This window comes from Canis lupus, chromosome 21 (genome assembly GCF_048164855.1).
Source record: "Canis lupus baileyi chromosome 21, mCanLup2.hap1, whole genome shotgun sequence".
Classification (NCBI taxonomy): Eukaryota; Metazoa; Chordata; class Mammalia; order Carnivora; family Canidae; genus Canis; species Canis lupus.
This window is the reverse complement of record NC_132858.1, coordinates 41,142,287-41,163,137: the sequence shown is the minus strand read 5'-3', so window position 1 is coordinate 41,163,137 and position 20,851 is coordinate 41,142,287. Positions and strand designations below refer to the sequence as shown.

Below are 20,851 nucleotides of genomic sequence, written 5' to 3'. Positions count from 1 at the left end.
TCATGTTCTACCAACCAAACCAGCCAGGCACTCCTTATTAACCATCTTTTTAACATAGCCCCTTAAGCCCTGGTGATCATTTATCTTTCTTCAGATCCATTTATTTCTTCAATAAGATGTAATAGACAGGTTGGGTACTCCAGTCATGAGTATAATACACTCTGTAGAAAGGGATGATGATCTCATGATGATCACTTTCAAGATTCTTTTGATATAGCTTATTATACTAAAGTAAAAAAAAAAATCACCTTATTTTAATATTTCTATCCTTGCCTATAGAGAAACATTAGCCATTTTCTGCTGACTCACTGTATTCTCAAATTTGTATTTTATCACCACTAACATATGCTTTCAGTACATCAAAGGATGAATCTGGAGACATCATTCCGTAGTCCCTATTCCAAAGAAGTCATATAGACATTAAAATAAGAGCAACCCTAGTAATGCTGGAGGACACAACTGTTTATAGCCCTTCATCCAGAAAGTTTAATCCTACACTTTGTTTCCAACTATGACAAATCGCAGTCATAACATTTTTTCTAAGTTCTTTTTAGTGGATTTACCTTATGGTCAAAGGAGCATACAAACTCTAATTCAACAAAATTTCTATGATGGTGTTCACTATGTGGTTAAGGTAACTTGTTAGATCCTAGACAGAATAAACAGATATATAAAGCATACTCCTATCACTCAGTTTCTGATCCTGGGAGGAACGGCAGGGTTAGCAAAAAGAGACAGGTACATAAAACCTACTATGCAAGGCACAAACAGGATAATGTCATAAGAAAAGTATGGGCAGATACTTAACAAAACTCATTTCTCCTGTGTGAGATTTTGCTTTTTTTTTTTTTAAGATTTTATTTATTTATTCATGAAACACACACACACACACACACACACACACAGAGGCAGAGACACAGGCAGAGGGAGAAGCAGGCTAGATGCAGGGAAGCCTGACGTGGGACTTGATCCCGGGACTCCAGGATCACGCTCTGAGCTGAAGGAAGGGGCTAAAATACTGAGCCACCCAGAGATCCCCGAGATTTTGCTATTTAGTTAACTTTCTACCCCCCTCTGTTACCCTAAAACCTGATAAGGTAATTTGCTATATTACTCAGCAAATTAAAATGGCCCTGATTGGTTAGTAAGTTGTGTCTAGATGGAGAAAACTATAAAGATTTGAGGAGGATGTCACAGATTTGAACTTCCCAAAGATATAGTGACTCTTCTAACTGGCATGCTCCTCCTTGAAGGGAACCTGGAAACTCTGCCTATGATTGTTACAAGAAATACTGGCTCTGAAGCGTATAAGGGCTCTAAATCAGGAGACTCATACCACTCAATGTGGACCTTGTCTCTTCGTACCTGACCAGTCACCTCAGAAGCCAAAGAAAATAGTTTCTGGATGGCTAACTCCTACATAGTCTCATATAGACAACGAACAACTGATGCTAACCTCTGATAAACTGTGACTCCTGTCTTGTATACCATGTAGACTAGTGCCAACCGTGGCCTATGATAGTCTTACTAGTCTGAATGTTTAGTTGAACCTAGTAAGATCTCCTTGGGGAATCTGCAAAAGTTCAAAGTTCAAGGTTCTAGAATGAAGGGGATTCAAGAGAAGACCGTATCTATCCTGAGTAACAGGGAGGATAAGGAATAACATCATGAGGTTTCATTATAAAGTGAGAATACTTCTGAAAGACAGGACTTCAAACATTGGAATTTATACCAAGAATATATCTTCTACTGAAAAAAAGAATTTTTTTCAAAACCAGTAATGATAGAGAAAGACAATATCCCATATGTATGCAAAAAGAGGAAAAATGGCATGGGGAGTTTTCAAGGAATATGAAGAGGTCAGTTAGAATGATGTTTGTTTAGTTAGCTATTTGTCAAAATTAAGTAACATACAAAATCCTGCAATAGAGGGAGGGAGATTTTTCTTTGTAGATTTGTATTTAGAGAAACATGTTAGACTAAGTGATCTGTACATCAAGATCATCAATCACAAATAAGCACTTGAGCTGAAATCTCATGATGGTATTCAGTATAAAGTGGAGGTCAACCAAGATCACTCTTAACAGATTTAAATGTTTTTCCTAGCTCAAAATTAAAACAGCAAAAAATAAAAAACTTCATAGGGTTCACAGAGCCTCTAGGCACTCCATCCATAGCCCTCAGTTTGACTAGTAAAGATTAAACAAATATTGGGGGCTGGTGCTTGCCAAGGACTATGAAAGATAAAACACAGTCCCTCTCTTTAAGGAACTTACATAGTTTTAATTCACTCAATAAACATTTTAGCCCACATTGTAAGCAGAAGACACGAGAGAAAAAAGAAAAAGAAGAAAAAAAAAAGACACTGAGATGCTGGAAATTAAGAAATAAAGAAGTGAAGAAGCAGTCCTTAAGAAATTTATGTATGGGAAGACAAGTATAACAATGATTACAGTAGTATCATCAGAGATATGTACAGGGGCTCTTCATAATAGTAATCATATTTACCAAATTTTAAAGAATGAAAAGTTAACAAGCCCAAGAAGAGGTGGAAGAGATGAAGAAGGTATTCCACACAAAGTACATATGCAGTCAGAGATACAAGCACCAAGACATGTTTAAGCATGTTTTTCTAAGCATGACTAACACAATCATGACATCACATCACCTGTAATGCAGGTTATAATTTTTTTACAATTCTACTTAACTGAAGGAATGAAATTTTTTAAAGATCAGGCTCAGAAATCTACAATAAGCACCTTATGTTCACTGAAGTTTAGGAGCACAAATTAAAAAGAATTGCCCATGTACCTCAATACCAAAAACCCAAATAATCCAAATTAAAAATGGGTGGAGGACAGACATTTTTCCAAAGACATACAGATGGCCAACAGACACGTGGAAAGATGCTCTACATCACTAATCATGAGGGAAATGCAAATCAAAACAACAATGAGGGGATGCCTGGGTGGCTCAGTGGTTGAGCATCTGCATTTGGCTCATGGTATGATCCCCAAGTCTCAGGATCGAGTCCCACACAGGCTCCTTGCATGGAGCCTACTTCTCTTTGTGTGTCTTTGCTTCTCTCTGTCTCTCATGAACAAATAAAATCTTTAAAAAACAACAACGAGGTATCACCTTACACCTGTCAGAATGGCTAGAATAAAAAAAAAAACAAGAAATAACAAGCATTAGCAAGGATGTAGAGAAAAAGGAACACTCATGCACTGTTGGTGGGCATGTAAACTGGGGCAGCCACTATGGATAATAGTATGGTGGATCCTCAAAAAATTAAAAAACAGAATTACCATATGATCCAGTGATCCCACAACTAGATACCCAAAGAAAATGAAAACACTAGTTCAAAAAGATGTATCCACTCCTATGTTTACTGCAGCATTATTTAAAATAGCCAACACATGGAGCGAGCCAACCCAAGTGTCTGTCAGCAGATGAATGAAGAAGCTGTATATACACATACACACATAGAAATGTTACTCAGTCATAAAAAAGAATGATGCCATTTGTAACACTGATGGACACAGAGGGTATGAAAAAGTGAAATAAGTCAGAGAAAGACAAATACCATATGATTTCACTCGTGAAATTTAAGAAACAAATGCACAAATGAAAAAAAACAAACTCAAATACAAAGAACAAACTTGTGGTTGCTAGCAGGGAGGTGGATGGGTGAAATAGATAAAGGAGATACACTTATTGTAGGGTGGGCGGGAGTTTGGGGTAACTGGGTGAGAGGCACTGAGAAGGGTACTTGATGGGATGAGCACTAGGTGTTATACTATATGTTGTTAGCAAATCAAATTTCAATAAAAGCAAATGGAAAAAAACCCCAAATACACTTATTGTGATGAGCACTGAGTAATGTATAAAACTACTGCATCATTATATTGTACACTTGAGATGAATACTGGATTTTTTTTTTTTACAATTTTTTTTTTAATTATGATAGTGGCACAGAGAGAGAGAGAGAGAGAGAGAGAGGGGGGCAGAGACACAAGCAGAGGGAGAAGCAGGCTCCATTCCATGCAGGGAGCCTGACATGGGACTCGATCCTGAGTCTCCAGGAACTCACCCTGGGCCGAAGGCAGCCCTAAACCCCTGAGCCACCTGGGCTGCCCCAATATTTAGTTACTTTCAATGATGATGTGGGAATAAAAGACTTTCAAATATTTTATGACTAAAAGACAATTCTTAATAATCTCTTAATCTGTCAATTACACTAACAATAGGAAGTTCCAATTAACTCTCCAGCAGCCTTACGTTTTTAAAACCTTACCAAAAAAATAAAATAAAATAAAAAATAAAACCTTATCAAACTTGGTGTCATTTACCAAATATGCTTTAAATTCTCTTTTCTTCCACTTAATTTCTAATTATTACATGACGTGCCAAACTTCTTTGCGTCTACCTTTCCCCTTAACAGAATGTTCTGCATTCTGAGAGAACCCTTTAATTTGATATTTATTTTAAAGGTTTATTTGAGAGAGAGAGCACACTCGCACACGTGAACTCATAAGTTGGGGGTGGGGGACAAAGGAGAGGGGAGAGAGAAAGAGAGGCAGACTCCCTGCTGAGCAGGGAGCCTGACTGGACTTGATCCCAGGACCTCAGGACCATGACTGGAGCCAAAGGCAGACACTATATTACTGAGCCACCCTGGCACCCCAGCTGTTTTATTTATAAGAGAATCTTTTATTTGGCTGTTTAGCCACACAAAGATTAAATCAGTTTCAAGTGCCCATTTTTTATCTATAGCACATTACTACCAAGCTTCCAAACAGGAATCTTTAAACAGAGAGTTAAGAAAATAAAATTATATTTTAAACTCCTACTTCTAACTAGTCTGGGAAATTCCATCACTTAATCCTTCATCAGTTAAAGAAAACGTGATTTAAAATGTCCTAGTCAAAATACTATCACTTACCAAAAAAACCCCATCACTTATTAAAATTCTAATACTGGAGAATTTTATATCCCTCCTACTTCTACATTCTGTCCTAAGGTATTCTTTTTTTTTCTGTCCTAATGTATTCTATCACAGTCAGTACAATCACTCAGGTAACGTATATAGTAAATTTTAGTCTCTCTCTAGTTGCTATTTTAATGTTGCTAGGTTCCTAAAGCCTTTTATTATTTCCCAGCTTCCTGAAATAGGTACTAACCAAAACAGCTACTTTAAAGAACTACAGCATTCAACTTACTGAAATCACACCAATTGTATAAGATTTTTTATACAGAAGACACAATTTCTTCAATTCTAAACCTCCTTACATTTTCCTACAATGGAGAGGCTATAAATTTTTTTTAAGTTTTAGTTCTGTCTCTCCTAAACAACTGAAATAAAATTAGCTAAGATATGAACATTCAACAATCATTATTCCTATATAATAAGCTTCAGGGATCCCAAGAGACCACTATGATTCATGACTCAATACTAACTACATACCAGGCCCTGTGGTATGTGCTGCACATCCAGTGATATAATAAAACACATCTTTGTATACAATGAAGCTTGTATTTTAGTAAACAGGAAAAAATAAGAAAAGAAAACAAGACTGCTTCAGAGAAGTTTTTCAGAGGAAAGGCTTCATGGAAAAGTTATATTTGAGCTCAGCTAAGACTATGCTAAGGGCAAAAAAAGAATGTTCCAGGCAAGATGGAACAGGAAGTACAAAGGTCCCAAGCAGAAACAAGTTCAAAATGTTCAAAAGAACAAGGAAAATAATATCAATATGGGAATAACAGTAGGCTAAAAGGAGAATATTGAATAGAGGTTAGAAAAGTGGGGCCCACAGTGCCAAAAGAAGTTAGATTTTAAGTCAACAAAAAAATCACTGGAAGGTTTTCAAGTGGGAAAAATTTAAGATTTGATTTATGCTTCAGAAGAATCATATTGCCTTCTATAGACAGAATGAATTGCAGAAAGCAAAAGAAAAACATGGAGATTACTGTAGTGTCTAAGCAAGAGATGAAAATGGCTTAAAATAGGACAACAGGAGAAACAGAAGCATAATGATCCTAAGTGCATTTTGTAGGAAGACACAGGATTAACCAATCAATCAGACATGGTAAGGGAAAAGGAATAACCCAGAAGAACTCACCTTAGGGTTTTGGCTTAAGCAACTGGGTAGATGGAGTTATTTAAAGAAAAAGATGAGCGTAGAGCAGAAGGGAAACAGATTTGAGGGAAGAAAATCAAGCAATAAATGAGAAAGAGTGGTCAGTTAAGTGTGGTATCCAGAAAGCCAAGAGAGTTAAATCTTTCTAGTAGGAGGAACTGGTTATTTATATCAAATGCTGATAAAGCTATATAAATTATAGAAGACTACCAATTAGTTTGACAACATGGGTATTTATTGTGGTGATGTGTGGCCTGATGCTGAATGTAAACTCTTTCAAGGAGTTTGCTATAAAGAGGAACAGAAAAATGGAATAAGAAAAAAGGGGGGTCACCCCCTGTCCCCACACCAGCCTGTTTTCATAATAAACTTTATTGTGACAGGCAAAAAAAAGAAAAAGAAAAAAGGGTAGCAATTTTAAGATAGTTATAGAAGATGGTAATGATCTTATTAGAAAAAAATTGAAGATGCAGGAAATATTGGATAGCTGTAGGTGAGAGTGAAGTATAAACATCCTCAAAAAGATAAGGAGGGGGGCGCCTGGGTGGCTCAGCCAGTTAAGCGTCTGCTACAGCTCAGGTCATGATCCTGGGGTCCTGGGATGGAGCCCTGCATATTAGGCTCCCTGCTCAGTGAGGAGCATGCATCTCCCTCTCCCTCTGCTGCTTATCCTTCTTGTGCTCTGTCTCCCTGTCAAATAAATAAGTCAAATCTTTAAAAAAAAAAAAAAAAAAAAAAAAAAAAAGATGAGGGATGAGATCCAGGCAGATCTCTCCAGAAAAAAAGTGGAAGTGGAAGAAAAAGACTACCAACAATGACATTTTTCTATTTTACAAGAAAAGTTAATTTGAATATAAATAGATTTTAGATGTGAAGTTGTGTCCCTAGCACCTAAAACAGTGGCTGGTATATTATAAGCCCTTAATAGGGTTGGGTGGCTCAGTCAGTTAAGCGTCTGCCTTTAGATCAGGTCATGATCTCAGGGTCTTGGGATGGAGTTCCACACTGAGCTCCACATCCAGCTTCCTGCTCAGCAGAAGTCTGCTTCTCCCCTTCCCTCTGCTCCCGCACCCTACTCCCCACCCCCCCACCCCCCGTCATGCTCTCTCTCAAATAAACGACTGAATAAATAAGCTGTGACCCTCAGAAACTGGGGACTTTTATGATTTCCTTTTTCCTCAACAAAAATTTAATTTCTTCTCTGTATTATCCTTTAAAATATAGTTTGATTTTTTAAAATTATTTTTTTTAAATATTTTATTCATGAAAGGCAGAGAGAGAGAGAGAGAGAGAGAGAGAGACGGAGGGGCAGACATAGGCAGAGGGAGAAGCAGGCTCCCTGCAACAAGCCTGATATGGGACTCGATCCCAGGACTCTGAGATCATGACATGAGCCAAAGGTAGACACTTTATCAACTGAGCCACCCAGGCACCTCTACAGTTTGATTTTTTTTTTTTTTTTACAGTTTGATTTTAATGAGTTCTTCGTATAAGTGTTTTAGTTAAAACCTCTAATTTTCCTTTTAATGCTAAAATATTCACTAATGCACACTTGGGTATCAATAATGGCACATGGATAGAGTGAATCCCTAATTGCTATAGCAATAGGTATAAAAAATCTGAGTTCTCAATATGCTCCTTCAGATTTGTGATCAAATCTTGTCAATTTTCTTTTATCCTTATTATAATCTATTATTTTTTAAAGACAGCATATGAAAATTATACACATTACAATAGCATATCAAGAAACTTTTTAAAATGGAGAGCAGGGGGACACCTGCATGGCTCAGTAGTAGCCCCTTTGGCTAGGGGCATGATCCCAGGGTTCCGGGATCAAGTCCCACATCGGGCTCCCTGCATGGGGCCTGCTTCTCCCTCTACCTCTGTCTCTTATAAATAAATAAATAAATAAATAAATAAATAAATAGATAAATAAAATCTTTAAAAAATAAAATAAAATAATTAAAACAAATTAAGTGGTGTATATGTATGTATATATATATATTTATATATATACATACATACACACACACAATGGAATATTACTCAGCCATTAGAAACGATGAATACCCGCAATTTGCTTCGACGTGGATGGAACTGGAGGGTATTAGGCTGAGTGGGAGGACAATCGTTATATGGTTTCACTCATACGGGGAATATAATAAATAGTGAAAAAGGGATTATAAGGGAAAGGAGAGAAGAGGAATGGGAAATATCAGAGAGGGTGACAGCACATGAGAGACTCCTAACTCTGGGAAATGAACAAGGGGTGATGGAAGGGGAGATGGGTGGAGGGATGGGGTGACTGGGTGACAGGCACTGAGGGGGGCGCTTGATGGGATGAGCACTGGGTGTTATACTCTATGTTGGCAAATCGAAGTCTGATTAAAGAAATATACATAAAAAAATAAAATAAAATAAAAAATAAAATGGAGAGCAGGTTTGGCATGACAACTGTCCTCAGTTTATTTCATGTGGAATTTTACATTTCATTTAACTCATCCATTAATAAAATCAAGTGGCCATGCAACCCTGGGTTGAAACCTAATTCTACTTTTTATTGATTATGTGGCCTTAAGGGAAGTTTAATTTCCTTTGCAAAACAGAAATAATACTTGCCTTTTTGCTGGAATGATTAGGAGATATTATAATACACTATATTACAATATACTATATTACAGACAGTTATGCGGAGGTATTGAGCTTTGTATTCAGTATCACAAGTGAAAAAAATTAAAAGAAAAAATTGTTTATGATTAAGTATGAAACAAATGAGAAACTCAACATCATTTTAAGAACAGTTCTAAACAATGCTAGCACAGTACTATAAAATAGGCTTTTAAATATTAAAACAAAACCACATTTAAGTGAAAGCACTTCCAAATTAGGATAAGGAAATCAAACACTTTAAGAGCAACAGAAACTATTAGTTTATTGGTAATGTATTATGTGTAAAGAAATCATAAGCGAAAAAGTTAAGCATCAGTGAAAATAAACAAGTAAAATGCTACTGAAAATATTTCAGTATACACAAAACATTTTAGCATCTTCAGTTATACAAATTCAGACTAAAAGCACCCCAATACTTCAACAAGTAATGAACTCTGTCAGCAGGTGGCTCTAGTGACACTGAAATAACCTAATATCAAATACTAGAGCAAAATACAGGTAAAAATGTACTGAATCTCAGAAATTTTAAGTCAAATGAGTCACAATATCCCAATCCAACCTTTCTTTTTCAAATTAAGATAACCAAAGTCTATAATGATTAGGTGTTACATTTAAGGGCTCGCTAGTATGTTAGTGGCAGAACAAAACTGAAAACAGTTCTCTCTTTTTAGTATTACCAGGCAACAAATGAACATTTATTATGTTGCCAGGTATCATATGAGGAGCCCTCCTCCAAAATAATTCACCTCTAACTTACATCACTTTTAGTAGTTTGTCCACTGCAACCAAAAGTACTCATAATTCTATAAAAGCTCATTTTAGTGATTTCTAACAGTACCAATGCAGTAATAGTAATTATTAAAAGGAATATGCAATATTAGCAATCTTATTCCCAGTCTCTAATAGAGAAAAGTAGTTTGGCTTTTCTTTTTCAAAAAGGCTAGGAAAGATTAAATTTAACATTCCCCATTTATACATCTTCCCACTTTCCAGCTCCAAAAGGGTTTCCAAACTTTTTGTTTATTTGTTTATTTAACCAATTTAGGAATTCAAATTGTAGGAATGTCAGAGGTAGAAGAGGTAAAAAGAAATAGAAGAGGTAAGTTCTATTAGGATAAAAAAACATACAATTCTAATAAAGAGCTATTCTGGCTCAACCTTCCTGTCTAATGATAATGGAGTCTAGGTTTTCTTTTACATCCCTTATCCTGGAGCAAAGATCTGAGAAAACCTTTGTTATATGCAGTCATTTATTGTATTGAATTTACTACTGATAGAACTGAAGCTACTATATACGTGAACCACGTCAAAAGAATTATGCTATATAAATCATTCTTTGTAACATTAGTAAAGGAGTTATATATAGTACAGAAAAGGCCTAAAATGAACACATTATTAAGTTCGGCCTCTGCCACTTTTCTGCTCTGTGACTTCAGTTTCCTTGCCTATAAATTAAGAATAGTAATATCTACCTCATAACTGTATCTTTCTCTTTCTTATTCAGAAAGATTCTTAGATTTCACTTTTGCAACTTTCATAACTACTTTATAGCTTAGGCTTCACTGTATTCTTCTTCTCTGAGGCCCCATCACTTTGTTATGTAGTCTAGAGCTTCTTTATTGAATACAGTTGCCACTGGACATATACTGAGTGCTTCAAATGTGACTAGTTTGAATTAAGAGATTCTAAAAATATAAAATACATATCAGATTTCAAATATTTTTAGTGTGGAGAAAAAGACATAAAATACCACATTCATATTTTTATATTAATTACATATTAAAATGATAATACTCTGGATATACTCAGTTAAATAAAATACATAACTAAATTAATTTCACCTTTTTTCAAACCTTTTTAATATGGACACTAGAAAATTTACAAGTACACATGACTGTGTACTTTTTCTTACTGGACAGCTCTGATCTAGAGTTCTGACTTCCTGATTATACCCCTTAAGAGTAGGGGTAAAATTTATACTATACCTTTGTAACCTGAGCCTCTAGTAAAACACTCTCCACACAGTTGATGCTTTTAAGTGATCCAAAATGTGCTCTCTTTTGGATTACTAGTTTTATCCTATGAAATTATGTTGAAAGCAAAAAATCTACTTCTAGTATTAGCCTATATTTATAGACATGTAGTTAATAAAAAAATTTTACGGATGCAATTTCCAGGTAAGAAAAGCAGTCTCCTGATTATTCCAGTTATGGTCAGTTTGCAAATCAAGTTTTTAAAAACTGTATTTACACTTAGCTCATTTTCCCCTTTAAATAAATTATTACCATTCCTTTTTTTTATTGTACTCAGGATCACATCAGGCACTAGTGAGAAAATTAGTCTTATGTTAACCTGCACATTATGATGGGTAGTTTTCAAATCTAAGGACAAACATAATGCAGGTAAAAACTTACTGCAAAGATCTAAGTAGTCAACAATTTTTAAGGTGTCTTAAGACTCTTCCCTGTAGCATTTGGCTTCAACTCCAATTCTATTCACCAAGTAGATATTGGTTTTTATCAATGCTATGTATAGTAAAAAGTGATTTTTAAATATAATATCTTCAGTTAAATCTGTGGAATATTTATAACTCCTTTAAAAAAATACTTAAGCTAATGAAACAATTTTATTCTTATTAAAAAAGAAACACTTGAACAATAGTCTATCAATCTTCACTAGTCAGTTATTCATATTTTAAAATTATTCTTTTCAGTTCAAACATTTAGGTAGAGAGCCAACTCCTGAAGGGAATAGAAAGAAGTAAAATACAAGATCCCTAACCTTGAAGGAAAGGCAAAGCCTAAGGTTTTCAAAACTTAGTGATGAGAAGAACACAAATATGTAATAAAGAAGCTGGACTTGGTGAGAATAATGAGTTTTATTTTAGAGACACAATAATTCAACAGCAAATGTTACCAAGTATGGAAATAATGGACTAGAGTTTAGCAAACCCATTCTTCACAGATCCTGAACTAGACATTCAACTTCAGTTTCCTGTTTATAAAATGCTACAGATAGACTAGATGAACAAGTAATCCAATAAATTCTCTTTTATAGCCTCAGAAATTAGTATAAATTTGGTCCAGTACACTAACACACTCAATAAACAATTACTGAGTATCTCCTAAATTTTAAAATAGTTTAATTAGTGATAGATTGTATTTTAGCTGTACAATCTTTCTTTAAAAAACTAACATATAATTAACATTATATAGCCACATGAATACAATAAAATGTAATTCTCTTAAAAACATTTCAGTTTGAAATAATTATGTAGCTTCACAGGAAATAAAGAAATAGGGAGGGAAGTCCCATACATCCTTCTCCCAGCATCCTACATTTTATACAACTTTTGATTATGTATTTGAAATAAAAAGCACTGTAATAGTCACATCAAAATTTCCTATAAAAACAACTCTAAAAACTTTCTGTGGGAAGCAAAAAAAAATGTTATTTAAGGATCTTTTTAAGCTTCCAGAATTTAGATTAAAAAAGGGAATTCAAAAGTTCGAAAATTAAACCACAAAAATTCTGATGGTTGTCCTATAATAAATATTGGCACAAGCTACACTTTCTGTCCACTGAGTGGGGGAAGCTATGCCCACGCGACATATACCTGTATGTGGAATAGAAAAAAAAAAAATTTCCTAAAACAGAAAGAGTCATTCTTTAATTACCCATGAACCGATCATTTTCCCATAATAAAAATGGCCATATTTGTACCCAAAAAAGATTTGAATCCATAATATAAATCATACTTATAAAATAAGTACTCTAACAAAATGTAATTAAAAAAAAAAAAAGCTAGCTATCCCTGACATTGTCCTCTTTCACCATATTATTCATTCTCTTTTAACTGTATAATAATGTCTTCCATTCTGTGAATTGTTTTTGAGTACAAATACTAGACATGCCAACAAAGCACAGATGTATCTCAAACCACATACTAGACAAACTCCTATTCAGTATATAAATTTCAGAAATTGCATCTTGGGGCAGCCCGGGTGGCTCAGCAGTTTAGTGCCGCCTTCAGCCCAGGGCGTGATCCTGGTGATCCTGCAGACCTTGGATGGAGTCCTATGTCAGACTCCCTGCATGGAGCTTGCTTCTCCCTCTGCCTGTGTCTCTGCCTCTCTCTCTCTCTGTGTCTTTCATGAATAAATAAATAAAATATTTTAAAAAGAAAGAAAGAAAGAAATTGCATCTTGTACTAATTGCTTAAAACACTAATTCTGGGGGCAGCCTGGGTGGCTAAGCGGTTTAATGCCACCTTCAGCCCAGGGCGTGATTCTAGAGAGCCGGGATCGAGTCCCACATCGGGCTCCCTGCATGGAGCTTGCTTCTCCCTCTGCCTGTGTCTCTGCTTTTCTCTCTCTCTCTGTCTCTCATGAATAAATAGAATCTTAAAAAAACAAAAAAACAAAAAAACACTAATTTTTTATTTAAAAAGAACTGCAGAAGGTGATTATATTTAGGAAGCAAAGAATCTTTACCAATACATGCCTATAACTATTATGAGACATGGATTTGTATCTCCCAGATGCTTTACACTAAGAAAAACCAGTACTTGAGACTCGTAACACTTTGTCTCCCAAGCACTACTTCCAAGATCTTTCCTCCTGATGGTATCCCTACTATTTGGGCAGAATAAGTGGCAAGCACCTGTTAATATAGAGTGCCTTGTTAGGAATCTATCATTCTACAAAAAAAAAAAAAAATACAGCATGCAAAAAGCAATGGCTTTTAAAAACTGTATTACAAAAAAAATTAAAATAAAAAAATAAAAACTGTATTACAATAATCATAGTTAAATAAACTATAATATATTACTGAATGATTAAAGAGCATCTCTAGGTTTTTCCCAATGGTACACACAGAATGGGTGAAACACTTCTAACCAGTTAAAATGCCAGCAAAAGAAGAATAAATAGCATTTTTATCCTCTCCATATTTCAGTTTAAGGCCTTAAAATAAATAAATTTCCTTTTTCAAACGTATATTCTAAAAAGATCAGCTTTCTGGTCAATTAAAGTCCCATTAGACACAATATATCTATTTATTGAATCAGAGAACAAACATATACATCTTTCCATCCTACAGCTTACAACACTCCTGCTGGAATCCCTTGCAATTCCCAAGATCAATCAATCTTCATAGCCAATAACCTAATGTTAAGGTGGTTGGTCATTCAAAAACAAAATATAGTGAAATCTATCTGTATAAATGCCTAAACCAAATAATCTAGGGGCAAAGTAAGAACCTTTCATTGAATCCATCAGAAATGGCTCTCATAAAAGCACAAGTTATCAAAATAATCAGCCAGCAGAAAATAGTATCTTTCTCTTATTTAAAATGGCTTGAATTTTTTCAACTCAACTTAAAAAAACAAATTCCATGTTTACACATGATCTTAGCCAAAAGGCCGAGAAGCGATCAAATTCCATGTTTAAATAGATCTTACAATATTTGTAAATATTCAAATGTAAAACAAATTACTTTTCTAATATAAACATGACAAATTTTACAATTCAAAAAAACAACCCAGTAATCTGTTATCTTGATTTTTTTTTTCTTTTTTTTCTTTTTTTTTTTTTTGTAGGCTCACACCCAGCATCGAGGAGCCCAACACAGGGCCCAAACCTACACTCCCAAAATCGAGACCCGAACTGAGATCAAGAGTTGGGTGTCAAACCAACTGAGCCACCCAGGCACCCCCATGATTCTTAAGGTTGACAATTAGCAGATGGTAAAGACAAAAGAGTTAGAAAAAGATATGGCATTTTGGCTCAAGAGGTGTTTTAAAAAATAACTCAGTTAAGCGAAGTTTTTGCCTTTAACCTTCTGATACTTTGTTTCAACAAGAATCTAAAATGAGAAAAACTATAACATAACCAAGAACCAAGCAGTTCTTGGTTGTGTTACAATAACTGTATAAAATATTTTGCCTTTCCTAACCAAAATACTTTTAATTTAAATACTTACTCTGAGCCTGCAGCCATTTCCAAGTATGATGTTTCTGCTGTATCAACCCCCAAAGGGATCACTATGCTCATGACGTTCGCCTCTGGTAAATTCGATTACTATGGAGTCCTATGCATTGGTATCCAAAACACTGGGGCATGCCAGCCACAGTGCTCATTGCAAACATCTAAGTGCATCCACAAACCCTGTTTAAAAGAAAAGGGAAAAGTTAAAAATTATCTTCATATTCCTAACACAGTCACACTATAACAACAGTAAGTGACATATATGAATGAAGCATTCTTCATTAAAGTATCAATATAAAATGAAATTTGCTCAGGGAATCTCTATTTCATTTAATTTTTTCTTGAATTAAGTTATGGGATTCTGATGAAAAGTTTCTGAATCAAAATCTCCCTTTGGGAATGAATTTAAAATACCAAAAGAAAGATTAACTAAGGTATATTACTTAGTGAAGAACCAATGAATATTACTCATTCTGAAAGATTAAATGGAATTTCGTACAGCACTAGTATCCAAAATAAATCTTCTAGAAAGTGATCAAAACTAACAAATACTGAGTACTTACTATGGACTGAGCATCATATTAGCTTTTATATGGATGCTCTATTATCCTTACAACTCTGATAGGAATCTTTTATCATTGAGGATCAAAAAAGCAAGAAAGGTTACAGAATTAACCACGGTAGCTCAGTTCAAAAATTAAAACCACGATTTGAACCAATTCTACTCTACTGATTATACACACACACACACACACACACACACACCCCATATATATGGAAGGCTATTTTATTTATAATAAAATCTGTTTTAAAGTGGTTGTCATTTTCCATACTATATAAAAATACATGTCTACTGAGGGAGTTCTCAATTTCTTCAGTTTGTATTAACTAATTAGCTAAACTAATACACTTGAACTGTTTTTTAAACAAATTTACCAAGTAACAAAATATATTCAAGCTTCAATATCAATGCTTCTAATTCACTGTATAACACTTGCACATGATACTCTTTGTGAACTATCTACTCAAAATCTTTTCAGTAATAATATGGTATAACTTAGGAACAAAACAGGGAGATAATCCTATAAACAAGAAAAGAGCAACAGTCAAAATTGTTACCGCCATGTTATACCTGAAATACTGAAGAGCAGGGTTTCTTCAAATAGCCATTCTTGTATTTATCTTTAATTTTTACAAATAACCTTGAGAATACCTAACTCAGGTTAATTCCTATTTCACATATTGCAGATTGTGAGCTCATACCTGATCAGAGCACATACCAAAATAGAGAAATAAAGTGGTAAAAGTGGTTTGAATTCTTCAAGAAAACTAGCCTCTACTTTTAAATCATGTATAACTGGTGGAGACCTACTAAATTATACGATATTATAATAAAAATGTATGGCAACAGGCTTTTGCACCTAAAAATTGAAAACATAAGCGTTGGCACCTTTTTCTATTCTTCGCCAGATGTGTGAACTAGGCAAGTTATTTAACCTAAGCCTCAGGTTCCTTATTTAAAAAGTGGGAATTTATCAAGTTTTCTGTGAAGAAAATGAAATAATAAATGTAAAGCATTTTTGTACACAGCATCGCACATATTTAGCAATCAGTATATAGCAGTCACATAAGAAAAGCCCTCTTCATTTAAAATTAACCTTCTGGGCAGCCCGGGTGGCTCAGCGGTTTAGCGCCGCCTTCAGCCCGGGGTGTGATCCTGGAGAACCGGGATATAGTCCCATGTTGGGCTCCCTGCATGGAGCTTACGTCTCCCTCTGCCTGTGTCTCTGCCTTTCCCTCTGTTTCTCTCATGAATAAATAAATAAATAATCTTTAAAAATAAAATAAAATTAATCTTCTATAATAGTTTTGGAAAATAATTACAGTTATGTTTTTACAGTTCCATCAAATTAAAATCATCTAAAAATAATTAAAGCAGAGTGAGCAAAAGGAAAAGCTACCCTACCTTCTTTTCCTGCACCCCTGATATTAGAATTACTTCATAAAAGCCATCTTTATTAACCCACATAAAGCTATAAAATTGCTAATTGACAAGATGCAAGCAATACAAAACTAAGTTTGTTCTTTTCAAGTGTACATTATTGTGTATTTCTTTAAAATGCTGAAGACATGGACCTAACAACAGATAACAGTTACAACTTAAAAAAAAAATTATCTTCTTTGTTGGGAGAATCTAATTGGTAGAAGTTTTCTTCAGCTCAGTTTGCCTTTACATTAGACTCATAAGTTGTCTTCTATCTTAGGTGTATGTTGTTAAACATTTAGTAGTGCATATTTTTTCTTTGTTTTGTTTTAACCAGAGGCAGGAACTAGAAAGCAGAAATTAAATCATTATGTATTCTTTTAGGTAACTGAGTATTTCCAACCTAAAAGAGTCTGCTTGAGTATGTATTTAACAGTGTGCTGCCTTTTTATATAAATATACAATCCTCAATAAACACCACATTTAAACTTTTAAAATAGCAGTGAAGAGCTTGCCATCAGCCTATTTCAGACAATGTCAGGTGTCTGTGTGATTACTGCCTGTCTCTCAAACCCTGCACAGTGCCTGCAGCATAACAGGCACTCTATAAGGGATTAGTGAATGAATTTGAGCATCTAAGATGAAACTGCAGCCCTAGCCTCATTAGCCAAATGAGTTGTCAACCTTTACAATTAAGTGCTGTAACAGCAACTACATGACACCTTCTCCACAAATGCATCGCTCTAAAAACCACAGAAGCTCATCCCCAGGATAGACACACATCATCGCATATGATACAGAACCACAGACTGAATCTGATTCAACATGGAAGAAGATCTCAGTAATTTATTCACAAAAGGTCAGAAGAGGGATGCCTGGGTGGCTCAGCAGTTGGGCGCCTGCCTTCGGCTCAGGTCATGAACCCAGGATCCAGGATTGAGTCTCACATCAGGCTCCCTGTGAGGAGGCTGCTTCTCCCTCTGCCTTTGTCTCTGCCTCTCTCTCTCTCAGTCTGTGTCTCTCATGAATAAATAAATCTTTTTTTTTTTTTTTTAAAAAGGTCAGAAGGCAAGAGGTCCTATCTATTCAGACTATAAAATGGCAAATATTTCACCTTATTCATTAAAACCAAAAACTCTATAGCCAGAAAACTCATACTGTTCAAAAATGTAGTTAATACTTACTAAAACCATAAATTCATTAGGGTCAAATCATTGTGCCTTAAAAAAAAACAAGGGGGGGGGGGGAAGCCAACGTAGTAATAAGCAGAAAAGGTATGAGCTTGTAATACAGGCAGAATTAGAGGAAAAATAATTCAACACAATCCAAACCATTACCACAAAGCTTTCACATCTTATATGTGATTCAAGAAACTGGTTATCCAACTGGCAGGTAAATATATACAAAATACATTGAGAATAAATGGCAGCCATTAAAGAAATAATATAAAAGGAAATACCATGAGATGTCTGGTAAATCTGAGGTCCAAGAAAGAATAAATGTCTTCACAAAACCTGCTATCCAGAATAGACCTAGAAACCAAGTGAACATAGGAGTATTGAGCTGTTTTTAAATGTCATAAAATTATAGGTTGCTCTATCTAACACGGCACCTAAAACTAAAGGGACTCACATAAAGAGTGCAGCTAATTCTTAAAAAAAAAAAAAAAAAAAAATTATTCACCTCTTTATACAAATGATTGTAATCACAGTAAAGACAACAATTAAAGCTAAATACCAAATCAAACAGAAAAGAAACTGGGAAAATACAGTATTAAAAACAGATTTAGCAAAGCAAAGGCAAAAATACCAAAACAAAAACAAAACCCTAAAGTAGGAAAAAAAATAAGATAAAAGCTAGGAAAAAGGGCAGCCCAGTTGGCTCAGCGGTTTAGCGCCGCCTTCAGTCCAGGACTTGATCCTGGAGACCCAGGATCGAATCCCACGTTGGGCTCCTTGCATGGAGCCTGCTTCTCCCTCTGCCTGTGTTCTCTGCCTCTCTCTCTCTCTATGTCTCTCGTGAATAAATAAATAAAATATTTAAAAGAAAGTTTTCTTTAAAAAAAAAAAAAAAAAGGCTAGGAAAAGCAGGATGCCTGGGTGGCTTAGTGGTTGAGCGTCTGCCTTTGGCTCAGGCTGTGATCCCAGAGTTCCAGAATCAAATCCGCATCGTGCTCCCTTTGGGGAGCCTGCTTCTCCCTCTGCCGATGTCTCTGCCTCTCTCTCTGTGTCTCCCATGAATAAATACATAAAATCTTAAAATAAAAATAAAAAGCTAGGAAAAGCAATTACCAGTCTATCAGAAAAACTGGAAGGCTGAGGCTGCTTTTAAGACCTTGTCCAGAAAACAAAAACTACTCCTGAAAAGATAAATATTGTACACCCAAAAAGCAGAAGGAAGTACAAGGAAATTTTTTTCTAAAATTACAAAAAAAAAGTTCTCAATCTAATATAATCTCTTTGAAGAGTCATTTATTATCTTTCTGCCCTTTATAAGTACCTTATACAGAGCTCTTAATACTAAAATTAAATCAATGTTTATGTTTTGGATATGTATCACTGATAAGCTGGTGAATTTTTGGCTAAACTACTAATGGAAATGAAATAAAGAAACTTGAAAGAAATTGTGAGGGATCACATACCTAAGATTTCCTTATAAATTAGAAATTAAAATGCCCTAACCATGAATTTAAGATTTCTTTACTCTGTAGCAGTTGAGTAAGATACAATAAAAAAAAAAAATACAGGCTGATCAAGATCTATTACCAAGTTATTACCTATGAAACTTTGGACAAGACATTTCACTACTCTGGGCTTCCACAATAAATGGAGGTAGGTTAGCTTGACGATCTTAACAGTTTAAACCTTATAATCAAAAGTATATTAACAGATTATTCTTGAAAAAACAGAATAAATATCAAATTGCAAAAAGCAACATAAAATAACTTTGACAACAGAATGAATTATTTCTTCAACTAGGTTAATATTAGTATCAGACAGTGCTCTATAAGCACTTACCTGATACTCAAATCTCCCCAAACAGAGTAGCAGTAACAAATACTGAGCGCTTAAAATACTTAATCCTCACAATGAATTTATGGTTTAAGTACATTTATTATCCCCATTTTACAGACAATGTAGAGATTAAATTTGTTTCAACTAATAGCTAATAACTAGCAGAATCAAGACTGGAACCCTAGCAGTCTGATTCCAGAACCTACATATTAGTTTGCCTGAAATTAAATTTGCTACATTATTGGTAAAATAAATGACCTAGAATTTACAGAAAGGAGGAAAAAAGTTAACAATTGCCTCTCTCAAAAAGAAGAGAGATTAAACAAACACCTAAGTGTTTCACTCCAGGACATTTGGACTGTATTTATTCTAGCACACTGAAAGAACAATAATGAAACCCACCATGCTCCTCCCTCAAACCTGATCTACTTAGTGAATTTACATCCATTCCACAACAATGTATTAAAACACCACACAAGTGGAGACCCACAGGCTCAAAGTCTAAACTTTGGATTTAAAATATTTTGGGGATGGTGCAAAGCACATAATCAGAAGATATTCAAATTCTCTTACTATTTTCTGGAACAAACATATGCTTCACTAGTATAGTGAAGTGAAAGGAACCATATTCCAAATTTGAGATTACTAGTCTGCAGAAGTGTAACTCAATTTCTCATACAAAACTACTTAAGCAAAGACCACCTATCTAACCAGTTAAATTTTAACTTGAGTCTCCCTTTAATAACTACTCTGTTCCTAGAAACAAAGAATTTTACCAACCTACAATATTTTTATAGCAAATAAAATCTCTATTTAGGAAAATCATTGTTTATAGTCAGGGTTAATGTTGGTGGACCTACTTGAAAAATGAAAACGTTCAGGATATCTGGGTGGCTCAGTAGTTGAGAATCTGCCTTTGGCTCAGGTTGTGATCCTGTGGTCCTGGAATCGAGTCCCACATCAGGCTCCGGCATAGCCTACTTCTCCCTCTGCCTATGTCTCTGTCTCTCACTCATAAGTAAATAAATAATAAAAATATTTAAAAAGAATAAAATT

At 34.8% G+C, this 20,851-nt stretch overlaps 1 protein-coding gene across 4 annotated transcripts in view; it reads right to left on the bottom strand.

Annotated features, from left to right (window-relative positions):
* KMT2E (lysine methyltransferase 2E (inactive)) overlaps positions 1 to 20,851 on the bottom strand; it is a 92,784-nt gene that overhangs the window by 49,763 nt on the left and 22,170 nt on the right. For 2 of the 4 annotated variants that reach the window (XM_072791495.1, XM_072791492.1), the window contains exons 2-3: positions 18,241 to 18,313; positions 14,793 to 14,977 (exon numbers count right to left, since the gene is read on the bottom strand). In XM_072791495.1, the coding sequence (XP_072647596.1) occupies positions 14,793 to 14,863 (71 nt within the window). In that variant the 5' untranslated portion in view covers positions 14,864 to 14,977; positions 18,241 to 18,313. Of the gene's footprint in view, positions 1 to 14,792; positions 14,978 to 18,240; positions 18,314 to 20,655; positions 20,807 to 20,851 lie in introns of all 4 variants that reach the window. The other 2 variants (XM_072791494.1, XM_072791493.1) reach the window with 2 other exon arrangements.